We start from the raw sequence: 20,343 nt of genomic DNA on the forward strand, positions 1-20,343 counted from the left end.
CTGCAGTGCACTGTACACAGGCTGTCCTTTCCAGGGAGTTCGCTTCTGTCGTATTTTAGCAAACTGGTCTCAGACCGTGCTCTCCTGCTACCTAAGCCACGCATTTCTATGCAATCTACCGAACCGAGCTCTTCTCTGTAGCCAGTTCTTCTAGCCACCTCTCAGAACAATCATGCTGCTCTGCGGTTCAGCTCTATCCTGAGGCTACCGAGCTGAGGTGAGCCCGTGACCGCAGGTTCAGAGATGAGCTGACTGTCATGCTGCTCCTGAAAAACACTGAAAATCTCATCTGAATGTGCCTGGAAAGCAAGAGGTCTCAAGAAATTATTTTTAAAATGTAGACTGTCCATGAAGGCTCTCTCCTTATTTTCATCTACCAACAATTTAAGACATTCTAATTAGGGGTGTATCTTGTGAAGTACAATTTTGACAACTGAGTTATTGAACGGTTTGTCCTGTTAAACATCTGATAGAGCTGGTGTTTTGCTTGTCTAGAACAGGTTCAAAAGCCTCTGATATTCAAACCACCGGCCATTCATTCTGGGTTTGGGTTCTCTAAAATCCTAAAGGTCCTGATCTACACTGCCACAGGCTGAGCTGCCTCGGCCTCCTGCCACCTGCCCGGCCCCTGGGATTAATTTGCTATTGGGCCTCTACCACAGACCAAACAACACTGGAAAGACACTACCCCTAAGCAGAAAAAGGATACTGGAAATATCCTATATTTTATATATAGGGTACATGTGCTCTTAGTTCAGACAGAAGTCAAGATTGTTTGAGCTTATTTTTCTCATTACCATGCAACTCACATTAACCGGGTTTCCACAAATAACAGCCACACTTTGTTTTGTTCTTTTATGTTAAAACTGCTTGCTAATAGTCTCTCAATGAAATCTCCCTGTTCTTTTAGGGTTTGGGAATGTCTTTGCAAGGAGCCTGGGTTAAATTCTGCTCTCTGTTCTAGATGTATGAAGCCATTTAAGTGATAAGAATAAGGAGTGAACTGTAAATCTCTGTTTGACAAATGTGTAATTGGAAATAGAGGCTGTGGTTACAAAATATGCCTCCCTGGACTGACTCTTAATCCACTTTTAAAAATACAATTCACAACATGTTGTGTTAATCTCAACCGCAAGTTGAAAGCATTCATGTTCTGTCTCTGGACAACAGTAAGCAGTTAACAAAGGCAGAGACTGTAGATATCATATCTACTTAATATCAACTTAATATCAACCTCAGAAATAGCTACCAGGAGAAAAAAATTAAACTTTTCTACAAGTAACACAAGAAGAAGTCCAAATAATCAAAATATAAACTATATAATACGACTTTCACTGTAGCAATATTCCTGTATTTCCTTTTCCTTTAGTTAAGCAGATACCACCACTCTTTGTACCAGCCACTCTGACAGCATGTTCAGTTACTATTAATTAGGGCTACAAATATCCTTATTAAGTTTTGGAGATGTATGTTCTAAAGAAGGGGAGAACGAATTGAAATTGATGGACCTGTGTTTGGCTTAGTGCCCTCTCTTACACTGAATCCCAGGAAAACAAGTCCATTGGCATGTCAGCTCCAGGGAGGTGTTGTACACCTGTACCAGCATCAGGCTGAGGCACCTAAAACAACACAGCAAAATTAACCTTGTCTGCTACACCAGGTTCCTATCAAAAACAAGAGAAGGAAAGACAGGAAAGACAAGAAATAAAGTGATGAAGTAAAAGACAACAGGGAAGGAGAGGGGTCATAGTAGGAAAGCAAATCTCACATATCACAAAGTGTCCCAAGTTAGGTGAAGACATTAGAACTGACATTATCAGATCTTTTCCATGCTCTGTTTGGTCTAATCATGCCTTGCAATCGGGCCAGTGAAATCCTATAGTGTCAAAATGGATCCTATAGTCTCTGGTGGTGCTGGGAGCAATAGCCCCTGACTGTAAATCTCACACTTTTCAATCAAGCCAGTTGTTTGGCATCAGTGTCAAGCTTCCTCCTGCTTCACTTGCCCAAGGAAAGTCATGAACGAAGAGCACATACTGAGTAATCAAACCCAGCTTCTGGGTTTTTAGTTCTCATCATTGTTTTCTGATCTTGTGTTTCTGTTACCAGACATAGTCTCCAAGAAATTGAATCATAGAGATACGAGTCCTCATTAGTTTTATCTCAAATACTAAATTATTTTTAAAACCAATCTGATATAAGAGGTTGCATCAAACTTTTGCTTTTTGGGCAACTGCCAGTCTCTGTGTGGTGGTATTTGCTGTGTGCTCTACAAATCATTGTGGTCTGAGGGTGCTGGCCACGGGAGGAAGGCTGGTGTGAGCCAAACTCTGCACCCAGACATGGTGGGACCTGCCAGGAAACCCTACTCAGCCACATGAGCTTTTCCAGGCAGAGCTCATGCATGTTCTATTTGAACCAACCATAAGGGGAAACTATGCACTTTAAAATCAGAATGCTAGCAGCTTGTAAAATGTGGGTTAGATATCCCAACATTAAAAAAAAAAGAGTAATTTCCCTTAGAAAAGGAAGAATGTAGGAGAAGCTAATGAAACTGTAGTGGAACAGCGAAATGCCTGCGAACACTTTTTGCTAACTCTTTAGTATCACAGGCATTTTTGAAAGGCTGGTATTTTTAAGATAATATTATACACTGTTTAAAAACAGACAGGAAAAAATATCATCATTTAAAGTAAGGACATGGTGTTGTCCATGTTTTTTAGGCAGGGAATCTGTCTTAAAGAACCTGATGCTTTTAAAATTGAGTAGAAGCCTTTTACAATAAAAGGGATTTTACAAATCAGCTTTTACAATTGCCATCCATAACACCAATTACTTCATATTCTGGAAATTATCTTTCTTTACAACATTTTTCAGCTGTACCTTGTCTACTGCAACAAAGCAAACTACTGATATATTTTAACCTATTGAATAATTTTGAAAAGCAAATAGATGAAACATTGGGGTACAAGAGATTATGGTTCTGTGTGGATGATTGGAAGATTGCTTTCCATTCCTGTACTTAAAACTTTCTGGAGAAGTCTGACTCCTCTCCTATTGATGACAGTGACAGAACAAACTCTGATTTCATTGTAACAGCATCAGGCCCCATAAATCACTAGTACATTTCATCTAAATAATGAATGAGACTGAAAAATTCTCTGGTAACACTTGGACAATCTTCAGATGAGGTGAGGATTGAAGCTGCCCTGTGCAATGATAAAGCCTGGTGCAAAAGAAATAGGCACTCAGGGAATGTTTTAACATTATTATTTGTACTTTCTACAGAAAAGAGGTACCATTACTATCATCCTTCTAATATGTCTCCACTTCTAAAATTAGAATCAAAATTAGGATTACACAATACGTGGCAGACTCATGGTAAGAGATGTGCTGCATTGTGATATGAATAGAAAATACCCAACTCCTCTTACACAAGGTTTGTAAATAACTTGGAATAGCTTTTCCAGGAACATGCAGATATTTGCCGTTAACACTTTTCTTACCAAAGGAATAATGGCCTTAAGATAATTCATTGAAGTCTATAAAAGAGAAATAGGGATTGCAACTGCTGTTCAAACTACCCAGCCTTTAATTGTAGTTATTAAAGCAGCAACAGTCACTGATTCTTCAAGAAGAGACATTGCTGCTCTTGCCCAAAGCTGCACAGGTAGGGAGCAATTCACTGCCCTTGGAACACCCTGGTCTACCAAAGGCAAAGTGGTGCTCCATGAATCAACATTCAGACTTGACCAGCCTCTCTCCTGCACGTACTCCTTCAGCCCATTAGAACAAGCTTGGCTAAGGCACTGTTACACACCAGGCATTAGGGAGAAATCAGATCAGCCTTGGGAAGAGCAGGAGCAGGGCTTGGTGGGATGCAAACCAGGAGTGGGCAGTAAACATTTGCTCCACAGGGCTTTGGAGAGATCTGCAAAATCACTGGAACTTGACCGCAAAGGGCCTTAAGGAAGAAGAAATGGTATGTCCCATTTCTCACTTAATGGTTCAGCACATGCCATTAATAGAATAGTATTAATTTCATCCTAATACCTAGAAAATCAAGAATTTTCCATTTATGATAAATCCATAGGTTGAAAAACACAGTTGGATAATCCTACTGAGGAGTAACGGCCAACCAGCCATGAACAAAGTTCCATTTTAAACTCACTTCTTGTGAGTCTTGTTTGAGCTTGTGAAGGTAGTTTGGACTTTGACAGCCAAGATCTGGAGAGAAATAGTGCTTGTGTAATTTATTCTAGAACACTATGCCTCATTCTTCTCTCAGCCAGCAAAGACAAAAGGACACAAAGCTGGAGGTCATCATACTTTGAAGTGCTTTTTTTAGTGCTCAGCCTAAATCAAAAGCCTGATTTCAATTTTTTCTGTAAATGCAGACAGAAGAGCCACAGTATTTTCATGGGCTTTAGACTGTTACTTACAAACTATTGAATCTGAAATTCTCTGGTGTTGCGCTATCAAAACGCCAGCTCTGCAAGACCTGGCACATTCACTGTGTATGCTCCAACTTTGTTGTTCCTGAAATTTTTGGCCTTGTACTATCTGCTATTACAATGGTCTATCTGCCACAGTAAAGGCTCATAACTTTTTGTGGTTTCTCAATGCTGTACTTTCTCCATAACCCTGAGCTTATTTGTCACTCAAGATTATTCAATGATTTTGCAATTCTAGCATCTTAAACTCTATCTTAAAGTGGGATTTTTTGGTATTATTTTATAAGCTTGAATAATTTTGTTTATCATGCACAAATGGCAGTTCACACATAGCACAGAAACAGCAAGACTCCATGGTAATAATTGCATCTCAGCAGAACTCCCCATAGATTTTTAATTACCAGACACATCAGACTTCATTTTCAGGCTGCAGGCTTTGTAGCCTAAACATCTACAGACACTGTCCAAACCACAGCAGCGTGGGGTACAATATCAACAGCAGCTCCTGCCAGCACTGTATGGCTCACATCTACTGTTACAGAAACCATAAAGAATATCTTAGATCTCTGTGCCAGATATAAAGTTACATCAGACATCACCCATCCCATAAAATGCCTCACCTGTGCCCAAAAGAAGGGCTGACTTCACCACACAACCTTTCCATAACTTCGCCACAAACTCATGTTCATAAGGTATTCTGACAATGGGATTTGTGCTGGTTTTTGCTGGGGCGGAGTTAAGGTTTTTTCCACGGTAGCTGTGCTTTGGATTTGTGCTGGAAGCAGTGCTGGTAACACAGAGATGTTTTGGTCAGTGCTGAGCAGAGCTTACACAGAGCCAAGGCCTCCTCTGGCCCTCACCCCACCCCACCAGTGAGGGGCTGGGGGGGCACAAGGAGCTGGGAGGGGACACGGCCGGGACAGCTGACCCCAAGTGACCCAAGGGATATCCCAGATCAAGTTCAGCGAAGGGGGCCATGTTCAGCGAAGGAAGAGAAAGACATTCCGGGGACTTTCAGAGTCATGGAGTTTTGTCTTCCCATGTCACCATTACACAGGATGGGCTCCTGCTCTTCTGGAGATGGATGAATACCTGCCCAACCATGAAAAGTGGGGAATGAAATAGGAATAGGCAGATCCATCAGGCCAATGCATGGCTCTGAGGTTGGTCGCAGTGGAAAAATCTGGGGTTGTTGACCATGGGAAGATCTACTCAACAGCTGGTCTACTCTGACTGGGTACACCAGTCTCAGAGTGGAAAAGGAGCTCTAGCACAGGAGCTAGCGGGCTCACCGACTGAGCTTTAAATCACCTTGGAAGAGGGGAAGGGACATAACCAAGCTCACCAGTGCCGAGGGATGGGATGCTGTGCCAAAATGAGGCACTTATTTGAGGGAAATGAGCGCTTACAGCTCCCTCAATCTGCTTTCACAAGGTGTTGGCTACAAAGTACCACACCTGAAATGTTTCTACACTAATGTACACAGTACCAGAACAAACGAGAGTAGCTCCAGGCTTTGGCCCAGTCCCAGGGTTTGTCATCACTGTACGAGTGAAACTTGGTGTGATGAGTCTTGTGCCTGGAATTCCCTGTTGGATAGTCATAGGCTCTTCAGGTGGGAGAGGCAGGGCAGAAGAGGCAGAAGGGTGGCACCGTATGGAATAGAAGGGTTAGAATGTATGGAGTTCACAGCTGGTGCTCAGCTGAGAGCCTCGGGATAAAATCGAGGGGCAAACAAGTAACACGGATGTCATTGCGCAAGACTACTACAGACCTCTGATGCAGGACAATGACACTGACAAATCTTTCTTTGAGCATGGAAGAGACACTTCCAAGTCAAATGCCTGTGTCCTTATGGGGGACTTCTACTTGCCAGAAATTAACTGGTACAACCTGGGCCAGAAAATTCCTAAAAATCCTGGATGACAACTTTATGGAACAGGTCCAAAGGAAACCGACTTGGAAAGATGCCCTCATTGACCTGCTGCTTGTCAACAGAGAGGATCTTGTGAGCAAAGTGGGGATTGGGGCTGTCTTGGCCACAGTGACCATGAAGTGATTGAGTTCAAAATCTCTGTTGACAGGAGGAAAAGTGCCAGCAGGTCTTCAACCCTAGGCATGAGGAGAGCAAACTTCAGGCTGTTCAGGGAATTAGTAAGCAAGGTCCTGTGGGAATGTATTTTTCCAGGTGCTGGGGTCCCTCAGTGCTTCTCACTTTTTACACATCACCTCCTAAGTGCACAGGAGCAGCATTCCCAAATGTTGGAAATCAGGCTGGTGAGGCAGAAGGCCAGCTTGGCTGAACAGGAATCATCTCTTGGAAATAAGGCAAAAAAGGCAGGTGCATGCCTAGTGGAAGCAAGGCCAGAAAACATGGGAAGAATGCAGATATGTTGCTTGCCACTGGAGGGATAAAATTCATAAGGCCAAAGCTCAACTAGAGTTGAAGCTGACAGAACTGTAGGGGACAATAAAAAGGAGTTTTTTCAAATATAATAATGGCAAGAGACAGTGTAGAAAAAACACCAGCCTGTTCCAGGATGAGGATGGTCACCTCACAAACAGGGACATGGACAAGGCAGAGCTCTTTAGTGCATTCTCTGCCTCTGTCTCAGTTCCTTGAGCTGGAGGACCCTGACTGAGAGAATGATCAATTCCCAGCTGACCCTGAAAGCAGGATCTGCTGCTCCAGTTGAATCCCTACAAATCCATGCGGCCTGATGGGATTCATCCAAGAATCCACAAAGAACTGATGATGTATTCGCAAAGTTTCTCTTTGTGATTTTTGAGCTGTGTTGGGAATCCCAGCTGTTAGCTGCCAAATGTTGTCCCAGTTTTCAAGAGGGGTAAGAAAGAGGACTCTGGAAACTAAACCTGTCAGTGTCACTTCGGTGCCTGGCAGTGTTATGGAGAAGATTATTCTGGGAGGCATTGAAAAACACCTGAAAGAACGTAGTCATTGGTCACAGCCAGCACAGTTTCATGAGAGAAGTCCTGCTTATCAAACCTCCTTTCCTTTTGTGACAAGGTAGCCCACCAAGTTGATCAAGGGAAACCCGCTGATGTAATCTTTCTGGACTTCAGTAAATCTGAATTTGAAATTTTGATGCTGTGTCTCCCAGGATCCTTCTGGACAAAATGTCCATCCCACAGACACATTATGGGATGGGTGAATAACCAGCTCACAGGTCAGGTGCAAAGAGTGACAGTGAATGGGGTAGACATCAGACTGGTGACCTGTCACTCGTGGGGTTCCACAGGGCTCCATCCTCAGCCCTGTGTTCTTCAATATCTTCATCAATGACTTGGATGCAGCATTGGAAGGGACACTGAGCCTGTTTACAGAGGACACAAAGCTGGGAGGAGCTGCTGACTCCATTGAAAGCAGAGAGGCCTTGCAGAGAGACCTTGACAGATTAGAGGACTGAGCAATCATCAACCACATGAAGTTCAACAGGGGAAAGTTCTGGATTCTGAACCTGGGACAGGGCAACCATTTTTCCTCTGTGGTGACCAGTGACAGGACCTGGGTGAATGGCCTGAAGCTGTGCCGGGTTGGATTTGAGAAAAAGGTTCTTGACCCAGAGGGTGGCTGGGCACTGGAACAGGATCCCCAGGGAAGTGATCAGAGCCCCAAGCCTGACAGACCTCAAGAAGTGTTTGGACAATGCTCTCAGGCACACGACTCTTGGGGGTGGTCCTGTGCAGGACCAGGAGCTGGACTTTATGATCTTTATGGGTCCCTTTCAACGCAGCTTACTCTGTGATTCTTTGTGAAATCCTTGCTTCTATTTGCTTGCGTGCACAACTTTTGTTTCATTTATTAAACTGTCTTTATCTGAGTCCGTAAGTTTCCTCACTTTCACTCTTCTGATTGTCTTCCCCATCCCGCCAGGGGTTGGGAGTGAGCAGCTGTGTGCGGCTGTGTCACCAGCTGCAGTTAAACCATGACACAAAAAGAGAGGGAAATAATAGAAAAGCATCTGCAATCCATCAGGAAATTTTACATGAAAGAATTGCCTTTCCCTCTGACTTTTCATACTGTTACAACTCATAAAATAACTTTCCAAACAACTACATTCCACAGATGAACTCCTTTTCTAGCACATATGCTCACTTGATGTTTTGAGAGATCTGGGAGAGAGTCAAGAAGCCAGCTCTTACATCATTAGCTATTAAAAGGCTTATAGATCAATTCCCCATCATAAATGCATAACATTTTAGTAATCTTTTAAAATCAGAATCATGACAAGCATTTTTAATAAAAAATCAACAATCGAGCAGCACGATGAACTGTTTAAAATTACAGACCAGTTTTTGTGTAGGAAGAGTAGAAATGAGAATCTTGTCTCTGCGTTTACCAAGTGATGTGGTAGGTTTTAGCCAGTCAAGGTTAAGCAATGAAATTCTACACAGTAACAGGGTTTCTCTGTGTACCGGTTCAAGTGTGTTGAAGTTATTCCACCTATGTTTCTTTCTTAGTTTTATTTACAGCTTAGTTTTGATTGCCTCTTTTAATTACTTTTCCTCCAACGGTTCATTTCTGTGCATTCAATAACAAATGTAGAAGTTCTAGCTTTTTGAGCATCTGTAGCTACAGGTCATCCTGAAGGATTTCTGCACTGTTTCACTGTGTTTATTAAACCAAACACTCCAAAGAAATCAGGAATATTTTACTATTTAAATCACACGTTTTCTGAGTTTGCCCTTGGAGTTGCAAAACCTTTATGTTGTTACGAGCTGACGGGTTTCCCTGTGACGGTAACCTTCGAGTTCTGATCGAAACTTAACGAAAGAGCGATAACTAGTAATTTGAAAAGGCTGAAGTGTAAACAGCTGCCAAGAGTGATACAATGCCACTACAGAGCCTCTTGGATGAATCAGCAAAACCCACATATGCATCCATAGGGGCCGTTGCATGAGCGAGGAGAAGGCATTCGGTGCCCATAGGTGCTGTGGGAGCAGCGGATTCCCTGTCCAATGAGGTGGAATGCTCCGCGGGCACATGGTTTATGCTGCTCAAAATAACTTGGGACCTGCAAACTGACAAATGCTATTGCTCCGGTGGTGACAGGTTGTCCAGCTCCTTACAGCCATCCTCACAATAACGAAGGTTAACTTCCTTCACTCTATGGACTCCTAGCTGTATCTGTTCCTGAGGACTCGAAGAATCCCCTCGCTTCCTTAACTTTAATCTCACACTTCTGGATAACTGTCAGCGCTACTCACTGCCAGGGTTGGGCAGCAACATCTGGAGCAGTTAAAAAAGGTAATCCCTCAATTTCAGATTGGTCTACATTTTGTTTTTGCAGAGTGTAGCAGAAGGGTTTGATAAGCATGCATATGTGAATGCTAATTTTAGCTGGTAAGGCATTTACAGGGAACAAATACTTTTTAAACTGACTTAGATTATGCTGAGGAATATGCATAGCAGTGAAAGAGAAACAGTGTTCTGCGGCATTATAGACGACCCAAATAGCATTGGTGGGGTTCTCAAAATCCCTCGGAGCCAGTCTGACTCCTCTAAAGAGTCAACAAGATTCTAATAACCTGAAAAGTTCCTTGCTAGGACTCTTTCCTCTTCCTGCTCATCTTCCCTTCATGAAATAATAGAGGAGTGAAATATTTACATTCTTGTATTCAGCCTTAAAACAGCATGCCATAATTTGGAATTCCTTCTTAAGCAAAATCAAACCTAATTTAATGTGACCCCCATAGTTAAATGCTTTCTATTTATTTAATTATTTATTCTGTCATGTAAAATGACCCCCGTGGCTATATTTAGTGCAGGGAGATCTGCTCTCTGGATTAATGTACACAACAGCTGCAGAAACAGTCCCGCTAGAAGGGCATAGCTCTCACCCTTGAGCTCTCACTATCTCCTTTGCTCTCTTTCGCTCTCTCAGAAAAGTATTTGACTGTCAGTAGCAAATGTTTGGCCCAACATATTGCAGCATTAAGCAGTAATCAGAAGCCCATGTTAAGTTTTACCAAATAATACATCGACAATTGACAAGAGAACAGAGTAGCTCCTGAGGATATGTTAAGAGAACATTATACAAATCACGCTAAAGACACTGATTACTTTATCAGCAGTTTTGTGCCGGTCATGAGGTTTACATTTGTGAAGATGCTCTAGAGTTTAAGAGTGAAAAGAAAATCAGCAAGTGTTAATGGAACAATTTCATAAACTTCAACTCTGCTCTTCTCCCTCTCCTACACCTCCTGAAGTTTCCTAAGGTCAGGATATTTCTTTGGTTCTGTCTGTCTTTAATTTTTTCTTTTACTGTTTAGAAACAGCTAACAAAAATTAAACAGCAATGGCAAGTGCGGTAGTTCCTGTAGCTGAGCAGAGTAATATTTACATATCAAAAAATATTTCTAGTCAATTCAGGAGGTAGGTCTTGTACATGGCACAGTACCAAGCACAAAGGGGAACTGTGTGCTCTGTGCTGGTTTTTATTCCTGTGCATTCTTTAGAGATTTTACAGCAAGTCTTGCTGTGGTACTGAAGGAATCTTTTTTTATCAACAGCTGATAACAATTAGTATTCTAGGCATATTTGTACATAAATACGTAAAGGTACCTTGTTAAAAATGTACACAATGCCATACAGGCAATTGGGCAATGCAACCTCAATTGTAATCTAAATCATGAGGTGGGGGCGGAAAGAAAGAAAAATCAGTTTACTTTTCTGCTTAAAACCTAACAGGGTTAGTACTTGTTTTCATAAACAGGAATATTGTACAGGAATGGGCAAATTATTCCTGTAGAATATAAACCTCATTTACATATTGCAGTTTGAAAATATGATTAAAATATGAAGGCTTTTATGTTTCAACATTCTTAGAGAAGACTGTTGAAAAAACATGAAAAAAGGCAGAACAGCAGACAGAAAGAAATATAGTGAGACCGTGAAGAAGGAAAGGCACAACTGAAAAACCTGAGGAGAAAAATGCAATCCAGACTTCTTTTGTGTCTAATTTAACACTTAAGTTCCCTTTTCCACTGGGAACCTGTATCTGTAGGAAAACTGAATCTCATTTTAAAACCAACTAGCCCATGGATTTGAAATTTCCAGACAAAGAGATGTGCAAATGCCATGTGGTTTGCACGGCCCTGCTCCTCAGGGCTGTCCTTTGGGCACTTGTTCAGTGTGGCTACACAAGCCAGCAGTGGTGCAGCCGTCAATGCTCCTTTGTGAGTCCCTTACACACACACAGGGGTAGAACAGAGACCCAGTTCCAATGCAGTGCTGTAATTTGTCACTCCAGACTGAGCCCGTGCCATACCTTTGAACACTGAGAGCTAAGCTGCAGTTTTGGTCCCAAGCTGAAACATTCTAGTGGTCCTCAACCACATGATGTGTGGATTTCTGCACTGGTCCCACATAATGCCAGCAGGACTCAGAAATGGCTGAATTTAAATCATTTGGCTCACAATCCATGAAAACAGGTCTGCAGTTTTAGCCATGAAAGAGGTGTGCAGAGTGGTGTGTCTGTGCTTGAACCAGGATAAACGAATATTGTTCCCTGTTAGCTCTATTTTCATCGAGGACTTCCATATGTACATTCAGCACCAACCTGTGGATCTCTGCTGCAACTGTTTTTGCCTTTCATAGAAACTTTTTCTCATATGGGCAATCCTTGAAGGAAGGAGGATTATATACATTACTTGAATCAATAAAAACTTGTCCTACATTGCGAGCACTTGACTCAGAACTTGTCCTGATATCTGAGGCCTCGCTGCACAGGTCATTGGGAGAGGAGGATGGAGAAGCATCTCAGGCAGGCCTCAAAGACAGCCATCACCTGTCTTCCTTTCCAAACTTCTAATTTAAAAATCAGCTGAAAATGTATTTGTTTCAATTTGATGTTGTTTCTTCAAGATATTGTTTGCCTTGCAGTTCAAGATTCACTGAAGAGGAAAAGGGAACTTGAGACATGGGATAAAGGGTCTCAGTTCTCATTTTGAGAACTACTAAGGGACAATATTAATTGCAAAATAAGGAAGACTTTTTGTGATCAGAGTGAAAAATTATATGAGAGTATAAAGGAAATGTTGAAAAAGTTAGAGAGCTCCTAATGTGCTTTTCCCTTGAAGCAGAGTTGAGCATTTCCTCCTGCTTAGGGTGCCTAATACTGTAACAGTGAGGTCATGGGCCAGGGCACAACTCCAAGTGCACACAGGGCCCTTACAGTGTCTGCTGCAGAATAACTTGGAGAGAGGCTTTATCCCATCCCATTTCTGAGGGATTTTGTTTCCATAAGAAGCTGTTACACTCCTGAGCCTGGAGATTCTCCATTTTCCTTATTTAATTACATTACTTGGAACTGGGAGTTTAGTTATCTGACTCCTTACAGGGAATGGAAATCAAAGCCACTAAAGTGTCTAGAATAGAAAAGTAAACCACCCTCTTGTACAGTTTTCTAAACACAATTTTTAAAGTATCTCATACACCCGGCCCAAACACACGGAACTGCTAACCTCAGTCCTCTACTCCAGCCTAACCTTTCTTGTATCTGGAGTCTCAAAGCCTGTCTTGCAGCAGCCACAGCTTGTCAACAGGCAGCACCAGAAACGGTGACAACGGCAACTGCTAAGTGAGAATTCCTGCAAGCACACGAGAATGTGACTGTGATCAGCCAAGGTCTGCAAGACAGATCGCTTGTGTCAGCTCTTACCTTGTTTTCCATAGCTGCTATCATACAGCTGGAACACTCTGTGGGTAAATGTGATTTATATGCAATTGAATTAATCATGAAGTAGATATAGCCTCTAATATTTGCTAAATTTTCCAGTTTCCACACTGAGGTGATGGGCATGCAAAGTGTTGCTGTGTAAAGGCCACAAAGGTGCCTCTCTGCAGAGCAGAAGCAGCAGTTTGCTTGCTGCTCTCATGCTGGGGTTTCACACAAAAGCACTCCACACAGAAGTAATGGGAGCTTGAAAAGCTAAGGCAGGAACAACATGTACTGACTGAAATTTCTCCTTTTAACTTCTGAAAGCCAGAGACGTTGTTCCAGTGCTTTTTGCATTAAATCTGCTAGTTGCATATAACCTGTTTATTCTGACACAGAGAAGGAGAGTTTGAAAAATTTTCCTTAGGGCATCAAGTAGTAGAAGGTGTTCTCACCAAATAAAATGGAAATATATCAGATACATTTGGGATTCCCTTAAGCTTGCTGAGATTTCACTAGTGCTGTTTCTGTAGGAAAAGCTCAGATTTTCCAGTGGTGACTGAGGAATGAGCCTAAGAAAACTCAAATGAGAAGAAATGGAAATGTTTGGTGTCACACTATGCAAGACCCCCATGGTATATAATTTCTCCCTTCCGTATAAGGATTTTCAGGTCAAGCCACTGCCAAAACAAACTGTGGAAACTAATTCTACCTTTTTGAGTATTTAATCCTAAAGATTGCTTGGCTAATAAGAGAACATTGCCATAACCATAGGCTCTTGGAAACTCAAAGCTTGTTCAATTAGTTGCCTAATGGAAACTGAATTAGCACAGTGGAGAAATTCACAGAGTCAGTTTTATTCGTGGCATCCTCTGGTGCCTTTCAAGATAGCAGGTGCCCAAGGTCACTGCTGTTGGTGTTCCAGGGAAGCCAAAGATGTTGCCCTGGGCTGTGGTTTGGTGCTGTAGGAAAGGAGCCAGTCGAGTAGAGAACTGCAGGCTGCTAGTGGCAGTCACCCCATCTCCCCCCTAAATAACACCAGTTTAGAGACGTTGCTTGTAACCAGCAATGCAATTCCTGCCCTTGATACAGGTTCATTACAACACTTTTCCAGTCAGCGAAATTATCAGTGCTTTCATTGCCACCACAGATTGCTGCCTACTGTGTTTTTACTAGTTTGTCCTTCTTCCTGCCTGCCCAACAGTGTTATCTGCGCTTATCTGCTCAGCAGAAACATCTGCAATTACAATACAATTAGCTCAATTCTTTGGAAAAAACCCCACAACAAACGGGACATCTCTCAAGGCATAGGCAAGGCAGAATTAATAACTGTAATGGGATTGTCCGGTAGCCTCACAGCAGCACTCACTGAAACTTAACATCTTCCATTAAATTAAAAAGAACAAGTATTTCAAAATATTTTAAGACTTCAATAGACAAGCACTGCCTGAAAGTGCTACATTTGACTAGAACCCAACTACTTCATTACTAAAAATAGAATAAGAAGTCATCTTCTACACAAGCTGAAAACAGAGAAGAGTTAGATATAAAATTCTGAGCCTGGGTAAGCTCTAAAGAAAAGTGATGGCCCTTTAAGTATTAAGAACTTGGTATCAGATTTGTTCTCATTAGTATCTTGCTTCCCAGGTCTAGAAAGAGAATTCTGCTCCCTTCTACCTCTTCTGCTGCAATGGGCAGAAGGAAGGAAGTTGTTCCCGATCCTTTGCTGGAGAGCTGTTTGTTTTCTTCCCTTTGCTGTCAGACAATGGCTTCCTCACTAGGGTTTTTCAAGCTAGAATTATAAAACTATTTTGCCTAAACACATCCAAATACATCTTTGAGAGTAGCTCCTTATGTTGCAAATGAGCAGAAATTATTTCTTTCATGTTTCAATGCTTTCAATTCATCAAAAGATGAATAGAAGACATGCAAGAACAAAGTCTCAAATATACCCAGAACAAAGTCTCAAATAACCATACTGACCATTGCTTTACTATAGTTTTCTGCAGAAAAGCTACACTGTGATTAACCTCTGTTGACACAGGCATAGCACTTATGTCTGTTCAACAGAGGAAAATGAAACCCTGAACGGTCTCAGTCAAATAATTTTCATATACTCTTTAGACAAAACTATTATAGGAGTTCTTCAAGTTCATTTGACTTCAGGGTTTGATCACACAATATTCCTTCTCTACTTAGAGTGTCCAGTGTTCTCTAAAGATCTTCATTGTCATTTTTCAGCTCTGATGACCTTTACAAACACTGAGATGAAGATGTACCACTCTGAAATGCTGCAGAAAGAGTGGCCAAGAAAGGCAGCAAACTAAATTTTGCCACCTTATAAAATGCATACTTCTCCAGCCATGTAAAATACAGCCTTCCACTGTGTCCTGCAAAGCTACAAAGAGCTGGATGTCCTAATCCAGCCAGAGCCACATGTGGAGAGGTTCTAGGTTTGAGGGCTGCCGTTCATTCATGGCACAGGTCTGTCTTCCAGGCTGTAAACTGCCTATGTTAGAATGTACTTAAATTCTTGGGAGCTGAAACTGTAGCTTTAGCTGTGACCTTTACAGCACATAGTCTGCAATCAGCACATAAACAAGCTAAGAGAGCCCCTTGAAACACGTTCAGCTTCCCTAAGGTGGCACAGCTGCCCAAGGAGTTAAAGCTGAGCAAGCAAAAGCAGTTTCCACTGAGCAGGAACTTTAAGCCTCACAGAGACCTCTTTGTACTCCTAAGAGGTTAAATTATAAACTCGGTCCATATTATCTCATGTGGGCTTCCCAAATCAATGTTCTCAATGTGCCACAGCTTCACTGAAACACTGCGCCAGATAACTGAATGCCAAGTGTTCAATTAGTATCACAGAGCCTGGCTCAGCTACAGGGACTGGATGGGTTGCTTAAAGGCCTACAATTTATATGGCATTTTATTTCTCATTCTTTGTACAGATACAAACTTAGCAATATTTTGACCAGGTGCCTCCGTAGTCTTAGTGATTTTCTTCATTTCATACTATGAAAAGAAAGCAAAATCAATAAATCTAAAATGCCCAGTGTTCACATAAGGGAAAGGATTTCAGTATAAAAAACGTGCCTCGAGCAGAGGGATCAAGGTCTCAAAATGCCTTACAGATTATGATAGCTGTTATGTTCATTCATTGAAGAAGAATATAGACAGTTTAAATTGAAACCTTCCCTTTTGTAAATAAGGAATAAGGGCTGGCACTCACATTCCAGGAAGAAATACTGCAGCAGTATGAGACCTTACCACTTCACTTGTTCTTAACCAGCCCTCTTCCAAGGGACAACTGTCCCACTAGAAAAGCCCAAAGCCCTTCAGAGCAGAGATACCTTTTCCACTTTTCTTTCCCTGGTAACTTCAGCTGTCACACAAGGCTGTGAATGGAGATGGCCAACGCCAGGGCATGGATGTTCTCTTCTCTTGATGCCACAACAGGAACAGAACATTCTGCAGTGTGACAAAGCAGACAGCTTGGGGCAGGAATACCTGAAACCACTGCAGCAAGATTTGCCACACCATAGATTAAATAGGAGGGAGATAATAAGCGTTGCATAGTCTGAGAGACAGATCCAGTAAACAGTCAAGCGCTTGTTTCAGCAGCTGTGAGGAATTAGTTCTCTGAATGGGTAAAGAGCAGTCATTTGTCTTCATATTTAGGCCACCAGAGGACAAGGGTGTTATGAGGGTGTCTGAATCGCTCTGCACTCATCCTGGCTCTTGTGTAAATTAAAGGGAGAACACCACACAGTTACACTTGCTTAAGCATCAAAAGGGATGCTTTAGCTTTGCTTATCAGGCATGCAGGTTAAGTATGGGCTTCCTGATGCTCTCTTCTCACATGGTACATTTTTTCAGAATCTGGACCTAAGAACATGATTTTGAAAGCCCTGAAGTACAAATTACGTTTGCATCAAATAATGACACAGTTCTCTACTTACTTTCAACAAATAATGACATCGTTCTCTACTTACTTTAAATAGCTTATTAGAAATAATGCTGGATATAAGAAGCTATGGAACATCTAGCACCATTATGGCTTCCTCTAATGCATGAAAAATTTGTCATTATAGAATATTTTAGTTCTTTCTCCTTCCTCCTCACATCCCTCTTATGATTTTGAGGGTTCATTTACTTACTACTTCATTGCTTTTCAAGCTAAATTTACTTCACTTTAAAGTGCTATTATTCTCAACAACTTTCAGTCCCTGAAATATCCAATACTTTATCTGATGAGATTGTTTCTTAGCTAAGAAACACACAACAGCAATGATGAAGATTTGACATTGAAACTCAGTTAATAGCTCTGTAGTTGAAGTTCTGCCTTGAAGAGATTAGAAAATACCACACTTGCAGTTACTTTATGTGATGCTACTGACAGTATAAATTGATGAAAGATGAACTTTAGGGTTCAGGGTAAAGGCAACAGTGTCTGGCAGATGTGCAGAAGCAGGCCTTTAACACAAGGCTATCCTTATGCTTCAAGTATTACAAGTACTTCCAAGTATTCAGCACACAGATACAGTTTGAAAATGTTGTGTTCTGCTTTTCAGAAGCCTATTGTGTTCAATCAAAAAAAATTGCTATTGATAAGGCGTGGTCCTATTTGTCCTTTTTGTTGGCAGCATGCAAGACGACAGTTTAGAAACCTCAACTTCAATATCTCAGCTTCTGAGAGAGAGTTATTTAGCAGAAACTAAGCATCAAGGGAAGAGTGAAAGAAGCAGATCAGAGCCAGTTTCTCAGAATTTCCATTATGGCAATGCTTCTGGGGATTCAGATGAGGTAGCTGCCCAAGATGACCTCCCAGATCTCTCTGCCTTTTTGAGCCAAGAAGAGCTTGATGAAAGTGTAAACCTGGCAAGACAAGCTATTGATCAGAATCCACTGGAAACTAAACAGGATGAGCTTCAGGCACATCCACAGCACCCCCCAGATCAGCTGAACAACACAGGAAAACACAAACAAATGGCACAGTCTACAGCTTTGAAAACGTCAGACAACAGCCTGCACTCCAACTTCTGTCAGGAACACATCACAAATACAAAGGGGTCCAAAGCGAGCTCTCAAGATCTAAAGAAACACCACCTCCCTTCTGAATCAGAATCCAAAAAGGAATTCCTAAACAAGGCGGCAGATTTCATTGAGGAGCTTTCGTCACTTTTCAAAGCTCACAACTCTGAAAGAATACGACCCCGAACATGCAAAAACTACAAGAGCAAAATTGATTCTAAGAACAAGTCTGCTCAAAAAGGTAGCTCGAGCCTGTCTCTCGCGTCAGAAAACAGAGAAAGGCTTTCCATTCTAACACCTCAAGACTTGGAAAACAAACCAGGGAAAACTTTGGAACAAACAGACGATCAACAGGCAGCAAACCTGGAATCTATCAGTCAATTAACAAGTGCAGAGCTGAAAACAGAGTCAGAATCTGCATCTGTATATTCTGATGAGCCCATTGGACAACCACCACGCTTTACTCAAAAACTGAAGAGCAGGGAAGTTCCTGAAGGATCTAAAGTGCAATTGGACTGCATTGTGGTAGGAATCCCAGCACCTGAAGTCAGGTAAACATATTCTGCACTTGTCATTTTGTATTTCTGTAATGGTAGGTGTATGCAGGCAGGAAATCCCTTGTTTGGGAAGATATTATTTCTACCATGTCTCAGTCCAAACTCACTGCTTTAATTCACAGTTTTGAGGCATTGTGCCATTACAAATGTTCTACTGTGTTCAGTCCTTAAACTCATAGAGGAGCCTGACTAAAAGAGAAAACAGTGCCAGAAATTCAGGGGTTTTTAACAGAAAACAAACAGAAAATATCATCCCCTAGATATTAACAACATTCTCTGAACACTTCTCTTGCTTATAAAGCAAGACTCTGAACATTTCTCTTACTTATTCTCTGGGCATTTGCCTCGATAAATCCTTTGGATAATAAAAATGTCAGTAGTAGGATCCCTGGAAGTGAGAATTTATTTTTCCCCCTTTTATCATTCATAGCTTGTAATGCAAAGAGAACAAGTGAAATCATCTTCTCTTACATATCTGGACCTGTACACAAACTCACTCTGGCTTTCTTCATATTCAGAACAGGTGAACACTGAACAGCTCGTTCACAGACTGAACTCCAACACACAATGTCCAATTTAGGTGTTTCTCCAGAAGGCCACAACACTGTCCTTACACCAGCGGTCATGTTTGTGCTGTTGACATACATAAAAATGACAAGGTGTTCATGTCATCCAAGTTTAGGTGTTTAATAATCACCAGAATTAGAAGCTGATGCTATAAAGTCACCAAAGCCTCACAAGGGCAGATTGGAGAACCCAGGAACGATGGCTCATCCCAAAGATATCCAGGGTCACCAGAATGCCTGTACACCCAACTCAGGAACCACTTGATTCCATAGAAATGGATGACGGATATCTTTGTAACTTAGGCCCATTTTTGCCCCAACAAAACTGAAGCTAACTGAAATGTCAACATTTGATTTTGTTAATTTTGATTAATTAATTAAGCTACTTATGTGAATGCCATTCAATACAGGAGCTACTGCACTTCTGTAGAATAAGCATCCATCAGATACAGGAAATTAAGGACAGGGAGAAAGAAGTCCCCTAGGGAAAGTTAGCCCCAAGCAGTTAAAGCTCAAGAAGATCAGGCTCAGCTTTCAGTTTCACAATTTAAACTAAATAATAAAAGTTAAGTCACAAGTGAGGGAACTTCGAACGCTCTCTCCCTTGTGTTTGTGTGTGTATGTACATGCTATATTAAGAAGAGAGCTGGGAATGTTAGCTCCTTGAACCGTTTCCTGATCACAGGTATTTATTAACAAAACTTTGTCATGTTCATCCAAGATTCTTTCAACTTCACCAATGTGCAGAAGTAACACTAAGAGAGGGTGTAAAAACACTAAGAGACTGAGTAATAAATATTCACATGCTTTCAGTGATCATGGCCTTGTTAGTCACTGCTACAGCACAAGGAAACCAGAAAACAGTATGTACTTTGGGGGTTGTGTACCATTAATCATGGGGACCAGAAGAATGCAACATTTTTTCCCCTAAAAACAGAGCTTATCTTTGATCTGCCGTGCAAAGCTTCCAAAAGAGTGAAGGAGGCATCTTCTTGGCCATAGTTGTGGAACTGTGAGCAGAACTGTGCTCAGAACTGCCAAATGTCTTGCT

General features: G+C 41.6%; 1 protein-coding gene across 4 annotated transcripts in view; it reads left to right on the plus strand.

The window, feature by feature from the left end:
• The window catches only part of MYPN (myopalladin), a 71,475-nt gene that overhangs the window by 6,069 nt on the left and 45,063 nt on the right, over positions 1-20,343 (plus strand). Inside the window, exons 2-3 of one of the 4 annotated variants that reach the window (XM_040071083.2) lie at positions 9,529-9,723; positions 17,782-18,720. In XM_040071083.2, the coding sequence (XP_039927017.1) occupies positions 17,783-18,720 (938 nt within the window). In that variant the 5' untranslated portion in view covers positions 9,529-9,723; position 17,782. Of the gene's footprint in view, positions 1-9,513; positions 9,724-10,556; positions 10,695-17,781; positions 18,721-20,343 lie in introns of those variants that run through there. The other 3 variants (XM_040071082.2, XM_040071086.2, XM_040071084.2) reach the window with 3 other exon arrangements.

The sequence above is a fragment of the Hirundo rustica genome, chromosome 8, assembly GCF_015227805.2.
Source record: "Hirundo rustica isolate bHirRus1 chromosome 8, bHirRus1.pri.v3, whole genome shotgun sequence".
In the NCBI taxonomy this organism is placed as follows: Eukaryota; Metazoa; Chordata; class Aves; order Passeriformes; family Hirundinidae; genus Hirundo; species Hirundo rustica.